Source organism: Lepidochelys kempii, chromosome 14, assembly GCF_965140265.1.
Source record: "Lepidochelys kempii isolate rLepKem1 chromosome 14, rLepKem1.hap2, whole genome shotgun sequence".
Lineage (NCBI taxonomy): Eukaryota > Metazoa > Chordata > Testudines > Cheloniidae > Lepidochelys > Lepidochelys kempii.
Genome location: NC_133269.1, coordinates 1,273,612 through 1,291,149, shown reverse-complemented (window position 1 = coordinate 1,291,149; position 17,538 = coordinate 1,273,612). Strand labels below are relative to the sequence as shown.

The 17,538-nt window shown below is 57.9% G+C and overlaps 2 protein-coding genes across 4 annotated transcripts in view; both read left to right on the top strand.

Moving 5' to 3' along the window:
- CYTH1 (cytohesin 1) overlaps nt 1-3,098 on the top strand; it is a 42,926-nt gene extending 39,828 nt beyond the window's left edge. For 2 of the 3 annotated variants that reach the window (XM_073311827.1, XM_073311826.1), the window contains exons 11-13: nt 223-294; nt 914-1,068; nt 1,397-3,098. In XM_073311827.1, coding sequence (XP_073167928.1) covers nt 223-294; nt 914-1,068; nt 1,397-1,475 — 306 coding nt within the window. In that variant the 3' untranslated portion in view covers nt 1,476-3,098. The remainder of the gene's footprint in view (nt 1-222; nt 295-913; nt 1,069-1,396) is intronic. The other variant, XM_073311828.1, reaches the window with a different exon arrangement.
- A 5,744-nt stretch (nt 3,099-8,842) lies between these two features.
- Nucleotides 8,843-17,538, top strand: part of DNAH17 (dynein axonemal heavy chain 17) — a 103,648-nt gene continuing 94,952 nt past the window's right edge. The window contains exons 1-9 of the mRNA XM_073310983.1: nt 8,843-8,966; nt 10,885-11,340; nt 12,760-12,953; nt 13,382-13,574; nt 13,676-13,775; nt 13,878-13,963; nt 14,256-14,381; nt 15,316-15,471; nt 15,621-15,707. Of these exons, the coding sequence (XP_073167084.1) occupies nt 10,996-11,340; nt 12,760-12,953; nt 13,382-13,574; nt 13,676-13,775; nt 13,878-13,963; nt 14,256-14,381; nt 15,316-15,471; nt 15,621-15,707 (1,287 nt within the window). The 5' untranslated portion in view covers nt 8,843-8,966; nt 10,885-10,995. The remainder of the gene's footprint in view (nt 8,967-10,884; nt 11,341-12,759; nt 12,954-13,381; nt 13,575-13,675; nt 13,776-13,877; nt 13,964-14,255; nt 14,382-15,315; nt 15,472-15,620; nt 15,708-17,538) is intronic.

Below are 17,538 nucleotides of genomic sequence, written 5' to 3'. Positions count from 1 at the left end.
CCAGGTTCATGGAGCTCAGCTGGTGCACAGGGCGGGGGAATTTTCAGAAGGCTGGCTAAGGCTGTGGGGCGACCAACTTCCTCCCCTCACAGCCCTGCTCCTGGGGGGCAGCCAGTGGCTGGCCAGGGCTGGAGCCACGCCCTTGGAGGAGCAGATCTGGATGTCGGTGGGTCCCCGCAGCTCTGTGGCTAACATTTTCCCTCTTTGCTTGGCCTCCTGCAGGATAAGGAGCCTCGTGGCATCATCCCCTTGGAGAACCTGAGCATCCGCGAGGTGGAGGACTCCAAAAAGCCTGTGAGTCTCTGCATGGCCCCTGCTCATGATAGGAGGGGGAATCTCCAGCTGGGAAGTTTCTCCTTACCTGGCTTTGTGCATTTTTCCAGCAGAGGCCCCTGGGGTCTGTGTGTTTGGGGGATGTAGTGTGAATGTTGCCCCGGCCCCGCAGGGCAAGGAGAGAGCCTGGGGCTGCAGCATTCTCCCCTCATGACCAGGCACATGGGGTGGGGGCTGTTGCTCCTTTAGTGGGGGCAGCTGGCTGCAGGGCAGCACTGGTGTCACTCATTCAGACCTGCTCGCTTCTTTGGCCCCAGATGTCCAATCCTTCCCTAGCAGAGGATGGGCTGCCCTCCTCCTCCCCCCGCCCATCTCCAGCCCTCGGCTCTGTAGCAGGCGACTGGACCGGGCAGCTGCAGCATCGTGATTGCTACAGAGGCATTTCTTGTTGCACACTTAGTATTTCACCCAAAGTGGGGACATTCCCAGGCTGTAACTGGACGGGAGGGCATGTGTGACTCCCAGGGTCTTCCCTCTACCCTACCCCTCCCCAGGCATGGCCCCAGGACCCCTGAGCTGCAGGGGCAGGTCCCATGTGCCGGACTGGAGGCCGCTGCTAAAATGTCTCCTTCCTTCTCAGAACTGCTTTGAGCTTTACATCCCAGACAACAAAGACCAAGTGATCAAGGCCTGTAAGACGGAGGCAGACGGCCGGGTGGTGGAGGGGAACCACACGGTGTATCGCATCTCGGCCCCCACCCCCGAGGAGAAGGAAGAGTGGATCAAGTGCATCAAGTGAGTGTTGTTGCCTAGCCCCCTGTGGCGGGGGGATACGGCCTGTGCACTGGGCCAGGTTCTCTGGGCTGCCCCTGCAGAGGGAGGGTGCTGCACTGGCCGGGCCGTGGGACCAGGGTGACCGGCGTACATTCTCCCAAGACCTGCCCAAGGTTACCCAGAGTCTGTGGGAGAGCCTAGATCTCCTGAGTTCTGGTCAGTTCCTTTGCTGCCAGGCCACCCTTCCCCACTGGGGTAGCAGCTCCTACGTCGAGCTGGGGACAGGATTGACCTGGGATTTCCCTGGTCTCTTGGGTATCCCTTTCACACGTCCTTTCTCCCTGCCCAGGGCAGCGATCAGCAGGGACCCCTTCTATGAGATGCTGGCAGCAAGGAAGAAGAAAGTGTCCTCCATGAAGAGACATTAGCAGCCTGGGCCAGCCGAGTGAGGTCGGCGGTCTCGGGCAGCAAGAGGCTCCCCTCCCCTGGAGATGGAGAGAGCAGGCTGCCAGGCAAGGGCCTCTCCCGCAGCCCAGCCCAGCACAGCCTGAATTCCCAGGGACTAGCTTCAGCTTTTGCAATTTCTTTACCATTGGGGGGTGGGCAGGTGTTTGGGGGTGGGGCTGGGAGTCCTAGGGCCACAGTGATGAGTCTGCAGCTACGTGAGATGAGCAGGGGCTTGGCGCTGGGAGCTCCCTTCTGGGCTCCCTTCCCAGGGAGCCATGTTCAGCCCATGTCCCGACGGCCTGGGGGAGAGGGCCAGAGCCGCCTACAAGTGAGACACTTCACCTGCAAGGAGCTCAAGGAGGATTTGTCAGCAATGCCGTTTCTACCCAGCTGGAGGTCCCTGAGGCCGGCCGCCAGGGCTGGCAGGAAACATGGCGCATGCTCTCTGGGGTGTGGATGTGTATGGGGGCCCAGGCAGCCTGCGTGGGGCGGGGCAGGGCGGATGGGATGGGAGCTCTGGCGAACGTGCCAGCGAGGGGCTGGGGGCCCTGCCCAAGCCTGGGGCTGCCTCCTGCTTGACTGCTGTCTGCCTACGCGTACCGTACACCTGCCTCTGCTAATTCCCCTGGGGGGAGAGCTACAGCCACTTGGCATGGCCCCCAGGGCTGGGCACTCGTTTTAAAGCACTTGGGGTGTGTTCTGTCTGTTACTGCTCAGTCGGGGCTGGGCCGCTCAGTCGCAGGCGTTTCGTTTGGGAGGGGGGTGGAATCGCTAAGTGGGGAGGGCGGGAGCCACGGGAGCCGGCCGGTGAGCCTGACGTGAGCCAAGGGGAGCCCATGTGCCTTGCCCACCCACCTACCCTCGTTCTAGAGGGCACTGGTCTGTCCTGGGCTCCTTTGACGAGCCCAGTGAGTTCTGGAACACACAGGGGCAGCTGGGCTCGTTAGAGATGGGAGCAGACGGGCCCAGAGGTTCTGGGAAGGGGAGGCCAAGGGTCCGAAAACCATCATTGCGCCCTCATGTAGCCATAGCTTCCACAGATGCGCAGTGCCACGCAGCAGTGCCGAGCCGACAGCAGGAAGCCTGCGGCCCTGGCCTTCCCCGGGGTCAGCCTGTTCCTGTAGCTGGCACCACTGGGCCTCGTGGGCTGCGAGCAGGTTCAGCAGCATCCCAGGCACACTGAAGCAGCAGGGCTGGGAAGCATGGGAAGGGGGACGAGTGTCCTGGGAAGGGCTGGAACCTGCCTGAAAGGCAGCTGCTCTCAGGGGCTGAAGGAGAGGTCAGTCTGGGGAACAGGATTCCTCTGGAAGCTGCCCAGGCTCCAGCAGCCTGGTGCCCCAGCCTGCACGGCCCCCTGGCCCTGATGCACTGGGTCTGGAGAGAGGCACCCACAGCAGTATTAGTCTATTTATCAGAGGTGTAAATATTCTGTATAGTTTTCTCCTTTAAGGTTATTTTGTAATTGTTCAAGTTCTGTGCAGAGGCCTCTCCGGCAGGGCGGGCAGCGTTTCAGGGTTTTTTAGTCTGATTCTAACTCCTTGGTTTTTTGCCACGGCCTTGTAAACTAGCGCTGAGGACCTGCAGCAAATAAATGTCAAACCTCCGCTCAGCCTCCGGCTCCTCTCTCGCTTGTTCTCTCCATTCTCAGCTGCTGGGGAGGGGTGCTCACCACAGCCTCTGCTCCTGTGGGAGAGCATATCCCTGCGCTTGGAGCTCAGCAGGGGCAGCGGTATTCAACGAAACCCAAAGAGCTGCGGGTCAGGGGCCCATCTGCAGCCCTGTTGGGGGATCTCTCTCCCTCGCTGAGCTCACGCCCTCTGGCCCCACAGGACCCAGTGAGCGCTCTGGGCACACTGTCATGAGTCACCCTGCATGGGGAGCCTGACACCCCTCCATTCTGGCCTAGGGAATAAGTCAGAGCCAAATCAAACGGTCTGGCACTGCAGAACACTGGCTGGGTAGAGGCCCTGCAGTGTGCTGTGCGGGTCCCACTGTAATGGGGTGGCCTGCTCCTCTCCCAGACCTGGAGGACTGGCCCCTGCACGGCCGAGCTAGCTGTGTCCATTCCTCTCTTGCCCTGTACTCTCACCTGGTCTTGGGGTTCCTGCTCTTGGCCTGAGACACCCAGACTGTGCGCGCTGCACACGGCCACTGCAGTCTGGCCCCACAGGCATCTGAGTGTGGTATGTTCCCCAGGGCCGCCCCCCGCCTGTCTTTGCTCTGCAGCAGCCAGCCTGCTTCTACCCGCAGCTCAGGAAAGAGGCGGGCAACTTGGTAATTCAGTTTGGGGTCGTTTCTTCTATTGCCCTTCCGTGGGGGAAATGGCTTTGCCTTTGGAAGGACGGGGCCTGGGAAAGGGGTGGTTTTAGCCCTGCGGTGACACTGGCCTGCCCCCCGTGTGGGGCCCCACAGACAGGATGCAACGTTGCAAAGTTAAACAAGGGAGGCACCATGCTCAAAGTGAGGGCTGTGACCGCAGCAGGAGCCAGCCATTCCACCTCCAACTCAGTCAGTGAACCCGCAGGGCTGCCGCGACCGTGTCTTCAGCCACCCCCGAGGGTCCTGGGGCTCTGCCAAGGGCCCCTGCCCACTCCAGTTACCTGGGCCGTCAGCGGCTCCAGCCCTGCGGCTTTCGGGGGCTGTGATGGGCACGGGCCCTGGTGTTCCCTCAGTTAAACCTGCCCAGTAGAATCTAGGGACCGATCTGCTCTGGTGAAACCCTGACACGCTTGGCCACGTCAGTGGCTCACGGGGCCAAGGCTTTCCAGCCCTCGTGCTACTACGCCTGCTTCCCGTGGTTTACAGGCTCCCACTGAAGGGCAGCTTGTAACCCAGCCGAGGTGTCCTGGGGGCCTGGATTGCTGCTGTGATGCCCCCAGGTGAAAGAACGTGTGATGCAGGGGAGCAAAGTCACTGGTGCTCATCACTGGCCCCCCCTTCCCCTACTAGTGATGCCAACCTCAACTCCTCGCCCCTGCGCTCCTCCCACAAGCACCTCCCCTTGCCCTTCCAAGTCTGGCGTGAACTACCTAGAGAACTACCTGTCTCCAGGAACTGGGCAAGTCAGGAAACATGCTCCTGTCACCCCATCTTCCCCTGCCCCGGTGCAAGCTGCAATCGGTGTAAGTCCATAAAGGTGCTCCTTGGCAGTGCCCTCTAGCTTCAGGGGGCCCCAGTCCAGGAGCCCTACTGTGTATCCCTGTTCTCACAGTGCTGGAGATGCGGCTGGGGCCTGCCCGCCTGCCCAGAGAAATGAGAACTTGCTGCAGCGCCAGGTGCTGATACACGGCTGCAAACCGCCCACGTTTGTCAGGCCTGGTTAGATCAGTTACTTAGTGGGGTCCCAGGGCTTCCATGGGCTCAGATGGGGACTCTCCACATCTGGGGTGTTGCGGCACTGGGCTTGATGCCACAGTCCCCGCAGGGGAACTTACTTGCTGAGCAAAGCCCTATGTTCTTCTTCGAGTGCTTGCTCGTGTCTATTCCAGTTCGGTGTGTGTGCCATGTGCACAGTCGTTGGAAACTTTTTCCTCCGCAGCACCCATCGGGTCGGCTGCGGAGCCCCCGGGAGTGGTGCCTTCATGGCGCTCAATATATGATCCTGCCGACCCGGCACCTCCCCAGTTCCTTCTTGCCGCCCGTGCCGGCCGTGGGAATGGCAGGGGCTTGCTCTCGCAAGTGCTCCCCCAGTTCTCTGGCTAGTGCCAGAGACGATGCAGCTGCTCCAGGCAGCGATTCCATAACTCCGACCCCACCTCCGGGGTAGGGTCGGGAGACCCCTAACTGGAACCGACACAAGCAAGCACTCGAAGAAGGTTACTCACCTTCTCCTAACTGGTGTTCTTCGAGATGCGGTGCCCGCGTCCATTCCAAACCCGCCTGCCTTTCCCCTGTCGGAGGGACCGGCAGGAAGGAACAGAGGAGGTGCTTTTCATCGCCCCTACTGAGTGTGGTGAAAAGCACTTCACAGGTTTCCCAGTTTTCACCAAACTCAGCTGGGTTCTGGCCAGAGGGGGCTGGGGACAGCCAGGTATGCAGCCCTCTAGCTGGAAGGGGCTATGGAGGGACGTGGCTGCCATGTGAAATGGCTGCAGTAGGCCCGGCCCCAGGTTGGTGACCTAGCAGAGGATCTGTTCCCCCAGGTGGTCTCATTCCAGTCTAGCAGCACGAATGGCCCCTCTTGTCCCTACAGCCTAAGCCTGTGGCGTAGGAAAGCCCCACTCCCAAGTGCCTCCTGCTCCAGGAGCCATGGGCTGAGAGTCCTGATCTGTATGTTTTCCGCTTTCTCCGCAGGCCCTGGAGACAGCAGCTCCCAAGGTCGTTCAAAGCGCCACCCCTTGTTTCAGCCCCAGAGGGACGTTTCCCCATGGTCCCCTTTGTCAGCTCTGCAGGCCAAGCTTTGGCGGCACAGGCTGAGCTCAGCGGTGACCTCAAAACCCCTTAGCGCCAGTAGCCAGGGAATTACAGTCCACACGTGTGGGTCTGGTACGTACATTCTGGGGCACCAAAGACTGCCACGGGAGGGCTTCAATGAAAGCTGCGGTCACAGGTCGGTACTATTGTGACGTCCGTCCAGCTGCGATGTCAGGAGCTCTGGAGAGACGCCCGAGAGATGGGCTTCGTGTCTGTAGCAGGGGCTTCGTCCCCAGCCGAGGTGGAGAAACAGGTTTTGTGTCTGAGGAGATGTTTTGTCGCTCGCTCGCTCGCGGGGGATGTACTTTAGGCACCGTAAGGTAAGGCAATGGATGCGGGGCTCGCTGGCCTGGGGCTGGGGGACATGGGCTCCTGGCAGCAGATGTACGTGGGAGTCAGACAGGGTCCTGGACCCCTGCTCCAAGCAGCCCTGCCATCATGCCCTGGCAGGCGGTGGGGCAGCCCAGTGACCCCTGCAGGAGGTTCAGCTTGGGCAGGGCGAGGCCCGCTGGGGCTCGGCTCCAGCTGCGTCAGGCCAGCGCTGCTGAGCCAAGTGCAGACCCACAGGCCCTGCGTGGGATTTCAAAGACTGCGGGGGCTTAGAGCACCAGGCCACCCCGCCGTCCCCTGCAGCTCTGCGTCCCGGAGGCGAACGGGCACTGTGCTCTCAGGCCACTAGGGGTCAGTGTGCCCTCAGGAGCCCAGCAGGCTGTGGCTTGTGGGTCAGGGTCAGGCAGCTCCCGCGAGGGGCAGCCAGGGCTACGTTTGTAATGAAAGAGGGGCCAGGGCTCAAGCAACCTTTTCACGTTCATCACTGAGGCAGGAAGCCCGGGGGGGCCAGGGCTCCAAGCTGCTGGGCCCTGCGGGGCCGGGGCTTAGCCCTAGCGCAAATTAAGCACTGGGGGCGGCTTAGCACTTTCCGCCGTGGGCAGCCCCTGTGGGGGTGGCCGGGCGCCCTGTCCCAGCTGCCCTCCTCCCTTGCATGGCAGAGATCAGTCTGCCCCCTCCAGCGCAGCATGCTAACGGGCTCGGAGTCTGGCTCCAGCCCGGAGAGCTCCCTCACAGCCGTGCCCCCTGGGTCTCAGCCCCGGCACGCAGCTGGGCTTTCGGTGCTGTGAGCTCACTGCGTGAGCAGGGCTGAACCATGAGCTCAGCCGGACGGGTCAAGCCCGCAGGGGGGTGCAGATGGGCCCAGCACAGCCTGGCTTTAATCCTGCTCTGATTGTTGCAGGGAGACCCCGCTGTGGCACTGTGATCTCACTGATGGTGTCCTCATCGTGCACGGGTGATGGTGATTCACTGGTGACCAGTCCACCCAGCCATGCTGGCTGCTGCTGTTCCTTGTGGTCAAGCCAGGGGTGGATTAGGGTTTTATGGGGCCCCTGGGCCAGAGCAAGTGCAGGACCCTCCCCACCTGCAGTCCCCTCTGCTCCCCTCCCAGCGCTCCTGCTGGGGAGCAGGGTCACGGCACAGGGGCCCCCATTTTTCCCAGCCCCCCAGTTGGCCAGGACCCCTGGGCATGGGCCCTCTTGGCCCAGTGGCTGGCTAATCCACCACTGGGTTCAGGTACTTCCAGATCCCAGAGAGTAAATAGTCACATGCAGGAGAACAGGGCGAAGGGGAGGTAGAGGCCAGTAACCAGGTGTCACGGAGGGTGGGGGAGTCCAGGCCCTGCACCCCTCTTCCTGGGATTCACTGAGACTCTCAGCCAGCCAGTAAAACAGAAGGTTTATTGGACAACAGGAACACAGTCCAAAACAGAGCTTGTGGGTCCACCCAGGACCCCTCAGTCCAGTCCTTCTGGGGGAGCGGGGAGCTTAGACCCCAGCCCTGGGGTTCCCTGCGTTCCTCCACCCAGCCCCAAACTGAAACTAAACCCCCGCAGCAGGGTCCCTTCTGCAGCCTGTCTTCACATTCCTGGGCAGAGGTGTTACCTCGCCCTCCTGGCTCAGGTGACAGGCTCTCAGGTCTCCCCTCCCCAGGGCACATTCCCAGGTCAACACTCCCCCCTCCCTGCTGCGTCCCATCCTCACATCAGGCCAGCAGGCAGCGAGCTGTATGGGCAGCAGGCAATACGTGGGGGGCTAAGTGGGAGGTGTGGGAGATGCTGTGCAAAGGGGAGGGGTAGAGGTGTCAGAGCTTCACCTTCATTGTATAGGCAGGAAGTTCCCCACCTTCCAGAAGTGAGCAAAGAGCTGCCCTGGAAACGGGGATCTGCTGTCACCTTTCCAAAATGCAAATCCACCTCCCTGCACAACAGATAACAGGTGCCTAATTGGGGGCCCCCCAGCAGACACTCAGTGTTGGGCCCTGCCAGCGCTGATGGCCTGTCAGCATCACCTGGGCCCAGTGAGCAGCTCCCAGGAGGAATGGGAGAAATGTCCCTCAGTGGGGCTAAGGCTGAGCCATGCCATGCCGGCCCAGGGGCAGAGGGAGGTGTAGCTAATGCGAATGCTGCCTCTGGCTCCTGCTGGGGTGACTGCTGCAGGCGCAGGCCTGCTGGCAAGGCGTGGACACCCTCGCAGACTGTGCTGGAAACCTCCGGTGCAAAGAGGAAGGTCAGTAGGTTCATGCTGGCTGGGGCATCACGGGTGAGCCTGAGGGGCAGCCCAGGCCTAATGGAGGGGCCGGCTCAGAGGACATGGCAAAGGTATGCGGTGGGGGGGGGGCAGTAATTCTAGGCTGCACTGGCTGCCTTTTTGGAAAGGGAACTCTTCGCGGAAGGAGGAGGAGCCACTGCAGAAACTGGCCAGGGACACGTTCCCCTGTCTCTCTAACACGTGGCAGGGTGACTCTGCAGTAGAGGCAGAGAAGGGACAGGACATGGCTGGATGAGGCAGATTCCCCCTCAAGGAAATGTGCCCACGGATCTTTGCCTTCCTGCCAACTCCAACTGCTACTTTAAGTAGCTGCCAGGAGAGCAATCCCTCTGTAAGGTCACTGGCTGCACCAGCTCCCGAGACGTCCCAGGCTCGCTCCCCAGCCAAAGGCAGAACTGCATGAGCAGCTCCATGCCTTTTTAGGAGGGAGCCACAGCCAGTAGCGAGAGAAAAGAACAGGTCCTGGGGCTGTTCCCCTGTGCTGCAGGGCAGGGCTGTGATCTCTATGCTACCGGGGGAACTGAGGCACCGGGAGACCGAGTGACTTGCCCAAGGCACAGGAGAGCAGGGAATTGGAACCAGGTGTCCCAGGGCCCAGGCGTCCCAGGGCCCAGGCTAGAGGCTGGATCACTGGACTGTCCTTCCCCTCCACAGGGAGCCGATGGCTGTTACAGTCTATGGAGCTTTTCTCTGGATTCTGCAGAGTGCATTTGCTGAGCCCCTGGCGGTGGCATTTCACAGGGCATGTGTCTGAGCCGAGCCCCTCCGGGGCAGTGAGGGGAGTCCAGGATGCAGCGAGCTCAGCAGGCGGGCAGGAGGGGCTCTCCAGATGAATTGGCACTAGGGAGGAGCGGGAGGGACACAGGCAGCCAGGCTCCCGGCCATGGCAGAGCACCGCGTGTGAGGCCTGGTTGGATGGGAGGCGCTGGGCAGATGCAGAGCATTAGCAGGGCCCTGCACCAAGCTAGGCGAGGGTGGGGACAGAGCGTGGGGACAGCTCGTGCTGCTGCCAGGCCCCCTGGCCCCGGCTGGCCACGCAGGGGTGGGCGGAAGGTTCTGGCAGCTGGGCGGTTGGTGGCGGCTGTCCCCGACCTGGGGGGTTCCGGGGCAGTTGGACCAGCCAGCCGGGGGCCTCCGCTCTGAGGGGAGCTTGGTGCCGAGCCGGCTCAGTGTGTCCGCTCGGTGATTTGGGAGGCACCAGGGACGGGGGCTCGACGAGGGAGCGGGGGGGATAGAGTCCGGGCAGTGGCTGTGGGGCTGGGGCTGGGCTGGGGGGAGTTGCCAGCTGCAGTTTGTGGGCGGGGGGGTGTGTGTTCCTGGTCCTGCATGCGATCAGGCCCACTTGCCAGCCCAGTCAGTCTGCAAAGAGCCAGGCTAGGGCACGCGGGGGTGAGGCGCCCTGACTCTGTCTCCGTTGCTCTGGGACACACCCCAGTGTCACGCTGCAGCCTTCCGGCAAGAGGGTTTGTGTCTTTTAACTCTGGGCCTGTGCTGTGGGCTCACGGGATGGAAGAGGGGCTATGGAGCCGGGAGAGCTGTGGGGCTGGACAGAGCTTGGGGGAGAAATAGGGACCTGGATGTTGTGAAGCTGCCAGGCAGGATATAGGCCTGGGTCCAGGGGCCATACAGGCTGCCAGACCGTCCCGGGGCTGAAGGCGATTGGCGGCTGAGGGAGGGGGCAAGGTGGGGCTGTGAGAGTGGGTCATGGGGGGGAATATGGGGCTGCGAGAGGAGCTGGGGCTAGGGATGTGGGGTCTGAGGGAAAATGGGATGGTGGAGGCTATGTTAAGAACTGCCCCCTTCCTTGCCCTGAGAACATGAGGGACCTGTTGCAGCCTCTGTCTGGCAGGCAGCACCTCTCCCTGGGGTGGGGGTGAGGGCAGGTTTCCTGTCTCCTGTCCCCTCCCAGCAGCTGGAGCCGTGAGGGGGCAGAGGCTGTGCAGCCCTATAAATCTCACCCCAATCTTTGTGGGAGCAAGACCCAAAAGGAGGGACGTGAAAACAACAGAACAGGAGGCTCTGAAGACTGGGCACTGAGTGGGCACAGAGTGGCCTGCTCACTCTCGAAGGCAGCCTCTCCCTTTGGGGCTCTCGGTGGGGTGCCTGGCATTAGGGACTGGGGCCCTGCCCTCCAGAAGAGCTGAGCACCCACTGCTCCCTCTGCCTGCCTTTGGGGTTGTGGGTGCCAGCACTTCTGCACACCAGCCCGCGGGGCAGCCGAATGCAGGGGGGCCCCTGAGCATTTCAGACTAAAACTTCAGCCCCTTGGCTCAGCCTTCGCTAATGACTGGCAGCGAGGAGAGCGAGAGCATGGGCACCTGTGCAGGTGGGGCTAATTGGTCTCTAATTACCATGTCCTTTCACTCTCCCATTGCAGGAAGCACAGCTAGCCCTGAGTGCGGGAGAGACTGGGAAAAAACCTGCCTTGACCCCAATTTGCTCGGCGTTACTCCTTTAAGTAGGACCCTGCTGAGCACCGAGGGGCAGGATGACCACAGCATCGGACAAGAGGGTGGAGTTCCTGGAGAACTACTCCACGCTCACCCTGCGGTTCAAGCCAGACAAATGGGCCAAGTTCGTGGGCAACGAGGAGATCAACGCCATGCTCACGGAGTTCTTTGAGAAGCAGGACTTGCTGGTGCTAGTGCTGAGCCTCAATCCCGCCGGGCAGCTAGTGCCCTGCCTCGAGTTCCCTCCCGTGCTCAAGAGCAAAGGGGTTTACTTTGTGAAGAGGAAGAGGGAAAACATCACCAAGGAAAACTTCCAGAGCAGGCTCCTGGTGGGCGACATCAGCCCCTCCCCGGTGGATCAGCTAATCGCAGTGGTGGAGGAGGTGGGTGTCCTGAAGGCAAACACCCCTGCCCCGCTCCGCACCTGGGGAGTGGGCAAAGGGCTGGTTCCAGAGTGCCCGTCTCAGAGGCCATGGGGGGCAGAGCAAACCCACTTGGCCCAAGGCTGGCCCCTAGAGTGTGTCATTTCCACGCCAGCATCACATTCCATGCTGAGTGGATGAGCCCGAGTCCCAGGGACCTTCAGGAAGACCATGGCTCCAAAGCTGCTGAGGTGCTTGCCCCTGAATCCCTTGTCTGTTTGCCATCACCGCTCCCCTTGCCCCACCAGTCCGTGGCTGGTGGGAGGAGGCACCTTGAGCTGCCTCATCCAGTTCCTTTGTCACGGGGAGTTTCCATGCTAGGTTGCTTCCAAACCTCTCCCAGCAACACTGAACTCCTCCTGAGCAGCTTCCTTGCTGCCTTCTGCTGCTCCCTCTCCAGAGCCAAGCCCGCATATGGCACAGTGCCCTGAGCTGAATGCTGTCTCCTTCACAAGGTCCAGTCAGTGCCAAGCCTGGACGAGCCCGTCTTTTGGCTGGGTTTCCTCCCTTTTACATCTTGTAAGATACTGTGCTTTTTCCTGCCTTAATGTGAACTGCCTGGGCCCTGGCTGCACATGGCAGTGGCCGAGTGGTGCATCGGGGTGGGGCTGGGGGCCTGCCTGGGTCCCTGGCTGCACGTGGCAATGGCCAAGTGGTGCATCGGGGTGGGGGGCTGCCTGGGTCCCCGTCTGCACGTGGCAATAAAATCTCTGAACCTTATTGCACGTTCATGAAACACATTTTTAAGAGCTTATGGCTTTTAATTTTTTCCCTAATTCCCCCAATGTCAGTGGCCCTGTGAGGGGAGAGAGATATCTCAGCTTAGTAGTTCTGGTGTTATTTATGCTGAAAAATTTATTTCTTTAAAATATTGTGGAGTGTGTAATTTCCCCCTCACTGAGATAACTGGGAATTGTCTGACTGGATTTTTTTCAAACTTATAAATATTCACATTTACAGTATTGCCAACCCCAAGTGTTCAAAATCATGTCAGGCCCCCAAAATTCACAAGGCATTAAAAAATATGCCAGGAGCATTTTCTTTTCACTCTGAGCCATCAGGGTCTTACTCACAGCACCTTTTCAAGCTTTTCTCTGCAACCATGAGGACTAGAAATGTTGTTTTAAATGAAAACTGAGAGTCTCACAGAATCACCTGACTCCGGGAGCTAGGGCTTTAAGGAAAATGACACACATTGCAAGGCAGCACCAAGCAGGGCACAAACCATTCTTCTCAGCTGTGGCTTTGCTATATCACTTGTTCGTGCTGTCACCTCTGCAAACAAGCCGATGATTTCTCAGCACAGTTTTGTCTTCGGCCTCTGTCCCCCATAAAATACATAGAGAGAACTAACCAAACTAAAGAAGTGTTTTCTTCTAGGTTGTTTATTCCTTTTTCATGAAAGAGGAGAACATGAGCGGGTGGCCTAAAGTGGTGTCTGATGACGTCGTGAAACAAGCCCACAGACTGAAAAATGAAATGTTTGTGATGGGAGGAAAGATCAAAGGGAAGACGCTGCTCCCTCTCCCAGAGCACCTGGAGAACCTGGGCAGTTCCACTGATTCCCTAGACAGGTGAGGGCTCCAGGAAATTCACTCTTAGTTGTATTTTTCCTGCAAAGAAAAATTCAATTCCTCCATTGAATCCCTAGGGACAAGGGACCTGCTCTGTTGCAGGGGCTGTGCTCCACACCTGGGTACCAGCTGTCTCTCGCATGCATCTTTCTGTGAAGTACCATTGGGAAGGGAAATTGGGAGCCAAAGGAATGGGTCTAACAGGGCTCTGGTGATGTGACCACCCCTAACCCATAGGCTCTATGGGAGCGTGTGGGACCCGCTGGGTAAGGTTTTAATTGGGGAATGTGTTTAGGATTAAAGCTGAAAATAAGGCTGCCGTTGCTCCCGCACCTAGTGGAAGTAAATGAAGGCAAGATTAGGAAAGAGTGGGGCCCGCTCCTACGCAGCATGAACTCCTGGAGCTGGTTTTTGATGCTGCCTTTCAGACTCCCTGCGGCGATAGACAGCTCCTTATTACATGCCATTGAGACGATAATCATAGACTGGTCTCATCAGATAAGAGACGTACTGAGCAGAGATTCTGCCCAGCCCCTGCTGGACGGATTGAACCCATTGCCAAAGGTGGAATTTGAATTCTGGAGCTCCAGGCTGGTCAATCTGCAATGCATTCATGAGCAGGTACCGTGTCTCCTGGCCATTTCTGGGCTGATAACATTTCTCTTAAATACACTGGTGTGCACTCTTGGAATGCTGACGTGTTGATACATTTTGACATCTAGCTGCTTGCACCCAAAGTGAATAAAATAGCAGAGATTTTGAAGAAGGCAAAGAGTTGCTACTGGCCCGCTCTGAAGAATGTTTTCAAGGAAGTCAGTGCAGGTATAAGCCCCAGATGATTCACATAAAGGGATGGTTTCATTTTAGATGGTATTTAATTGTATCTTCTGACTTCACCTACCCTGCAGTTTTCATTTGATGCAGGAGTGAAGGAAGCCAATGATATTAATCTATACTTACAACCGCTTAAGGTTTTGTTGGAGGAAATGGAACAAACCGAATACCCTCAGGTATGTTGTTTGCAGAGAACTAGTACCCAATTCTAAACAACCCAAGCTGCAAATTCCATGCAATGATGTATGAAACAGTTCTCAGATGCTTCCATGCATGGGTTTTCTGTGTGTCAGTTTAGTCTTGTTGTCAGAATATTGCCATGTTTAACATTCTGAAATTCCGTTAAGTTTTATGATTTTCAGATTTCGTTCTTGAAAGGTCAGGAAGTTCCAGGTAAAAGTAACTTGCTTTACTGATGGGCACGTTATTGCTTCTAAATGGGTTCAAAGGAATGTCGTTTCTTCACAGCTGTCTCCCTACATTGACAGTGTCCTGTACACGGTCTGCTTAATATGGGCTAACTCGGAACACTACAACACGCCGTCCAGGGTCATTGTCATCTTACAGGAGATCTGCAACCTCTTAATTGAAATGGTACTGTTCCAGGGAGGGGGCAATAGCGTTGCAGCACGGGTCCTGGGTCAAGTCCATGTGCAAGTGGGTTGCTGCACCACCTTTTCCAGAGTGCCGGGGTGGGGGAGGGACGATCGCTCTGGGCTGCTGCTGTGCTGACGTAAACCCCCTCCCCTGTTCCGTGGCGGCACTCTTCCCACCTCCGTGCTGGGATAGAGTCCAAGCCAGAAGCGCCCTGTGCTTCAGATGGAGGCACGCGGGAATGCTGAGCAGTTGCCTCTGCTGTAAACCCCCTTGCAGGAAAGGGGAGGTGCGGGCCTGGGCCAGCTGGGAGGAGGGAGAAGGCAGCATCCTGTTGCTGGGTGACCATTTATAGAGGCAGTTTCTTTACTTTCGTTAAGGACCAGGGGCCAAACTCACTGTTGCCCAATAGGGCAAAGGGGCCTAGGGGGCTGTACAGCTCCCTGATGAATCGCATCCATACAGAGGCCTCTGTGACACCGTGGCGGAAGCCCCTGGTTCATTCTGGGGCGGGCCAGGTGAGGAACAGAGGCAGCAGAGAGGGGAGAGGAGGCACTGTGGCCAGGACAATCCCACAGCCTCCCTGGCAATTCCCTGATGCTGCCAGCTCAGGGGGTGAATTAGGGCTGTCAAAGTTTGTGCTAGAGGCTCCCCCGAGTCGGGGATTCACAGGTTGTGCCACCCGCGCTCTGGGCCAGCCCTCGCCCTGGCGCAGGGGTGAATTGGACTCCACAGTGGTATGTTGCAAATGCTGCTTGTAGCTGGTGCGATTCCTGGTGTGAAGAAGTGACCAGATCGGGGGGGGCCCTTGCCTGCGGAAGTGACCAGATCCGGGGGTGGGGGGGGGGCTCCTTGCCTGCAGAAGACACAAAGTACGTGACCTTCTGATTGGAACTGTTCTTGAAGTCCTGTTGCTGCATTTTACTTTGTTTAGACCCGAAATTTCCTGAGCCCCGAGGAAGTGATGAAAGGCTTGCAAGGAGAGATAGAAGAGATCTTGGGAGGGATCAAACTAGGCCCTTCAATTGTAGAAAGACTTTACCAAACCTACCACAGGTGCTGCTCAGAGGTGATGCCCACCTTCTTTAAGGTATGTTGCTGCTGACCGGCTTTGCGATCAGCTGGGAACAGGGGCATGGAGAAAGTGCTCAGACAAAAGCGCCACATCCCCACTAGCTAACCCTGCCCGATAGTGATGCTGGGCTCCTATTACGCTGACAAATCTTTCTCTGGTTTCAGGACAAGGAGGCCAAACTATGGGAGTTCCCTTCGTCTCTTGTGTTTACCAGAATGGATTCATTTTTGCACAGAGTGAAGACTATAGAGGTGCCTATGAAATACTTTGTGTCTGGTAGTTCAACTCGTGCTTATTCTGCTGGGGAAGCCTTTCTGTGTTTATAGTGTCCACAGAATGGCAGGAGCCTGCCAAACCACCCAGAAGCTACAAGCCCTGACCTGAGGTGCTCCCAATCTAAAGACAGATGAATTGGCCATCAGGCAGAGGGCAGGATAAAGGGTACAACCAGATACACCTACAGTGTGTAAACTAGTCCCAAATGCCAAATCCTTACACCTGTTGTCACCATAACAGCAGTGGGTCTCCAGGTGACAGTGAAAGAGGAGAGGTCTTCCAGCTGAACTTGAGAGGTGCTCCTTGCACAGTGGTCACCAGAGAAGCAGGCATTTGTGTGGGTGGAGGAGGCTGCAGCCGAAGAGGGGTGGGGGTGACAGTGACACAGAACACAAGAGCAGATAAGGCAGGGCTTTGTGGCTGTAGTCAGGGGCTTGAACCTGATGGGGGCAGAGCAGGAGAAGCCAGCAAAGAACTGAAGGGAGGCGGGGGGAGCTGCCAAGATCTGAATAGGTTGAGAAGATAATCTTGGCAGTGGTTTTTCATGTGGAGCAGAGGGGGCAGCATGGGTGTGAGTGAGGCCAGAGAGGAAGAGGCTGGTGGAGGGCTTGGGAAGAATAGCATTACAGGGTTGGCCAGGCCACAGTGTAGTTGCTAACCAGACACCCAGAAGGCGATGCCAGAGAGTGAGAGCGAGATCTGGGGGCTGGGTGGACATCTGATTTGCTGGGTGTGAAAAGAGAACCGAGGCTTGATCTCATTCCTTGCCATGTCGTTGCATGTGGAAGGCGACTTTCTCCCTGCTCTGCCCTTGGATTTTGTGCTGAACTTGAACTCTGAAGATGCACAGTGAGGAACTCCCCCAAAGAATAGCAAGGGAGCGGGAGTTGAGAGAACAGACTCTGCCACTGACTTGCAATATAACCATGAGCCAAACCACTTCTCCTTCCAGTGCTGGCCCCTGGGTATACTCCACTGTGGGCGTGTGTGTCCTCCATGTGCTGGAGACTGGAGGATTCTTGTCTCCTCCCTCGCTGAACTGAGGGTACAAGGGGTGGTGCAGTCCAAATGCATCTCCAGTTCCTTTCTATTTTCTCATGGTCCACGGAGCTGCTCCTTTGACTTGTAATCTGTAAATACAGTTAAATGTTAGTTAGAATTCAGGGATTCGCCCTGAATGGGTTCCCCTCCACATACTTCTCCATATGGGACTCATATCGTGCCCAGGATTCCAGGCTTCCAGAGCTGTATCTCCTGCCAGGGGCCTTCCTGGTCTGCACTGACCATCAGAGGTGCTTGTACTGTCTTGGAGAAGCGCACGTTTCCGCTAAGCATGAAAGCGCTCCTTTCCCAGCTGAACCTGGCAAGCACAAGGATACAGACTAAAGAAACAGCTGATGGAGTGCCTAATGAGACTCCAGGCTGGGCTGGGCAGACCGCCTGTACACCAGGCAAAGGCATCGAGAAGCACACCTCGTAGCACTGGATAGAGCCAAAGACTCCTCAGGCTCACCACGAGTGTAGGAAGCACTCTCAGAAGGCTAGAGAGAAATCCTGCTCCAAATCCATCTGTAAGAGGACTTATTCCCTGATACTGTCCAAGTCGGGTGATGCTGCGTCCTGTTCTGGGAAGCACAGGAGCCTATGAGGGACATGGTACCAATCTGCATGCCCAAAGCAAAGGTGCCTTGATACTGGCGCTGTCAGCAGGAGTGGGCTCGTCATCAGTGCTGAATAAGGAGGGACTTGGAGAGTGCAAGAGCAGAAGTGTTGAGAGCCCCATACGCTGATGATGCTGTCATGTTC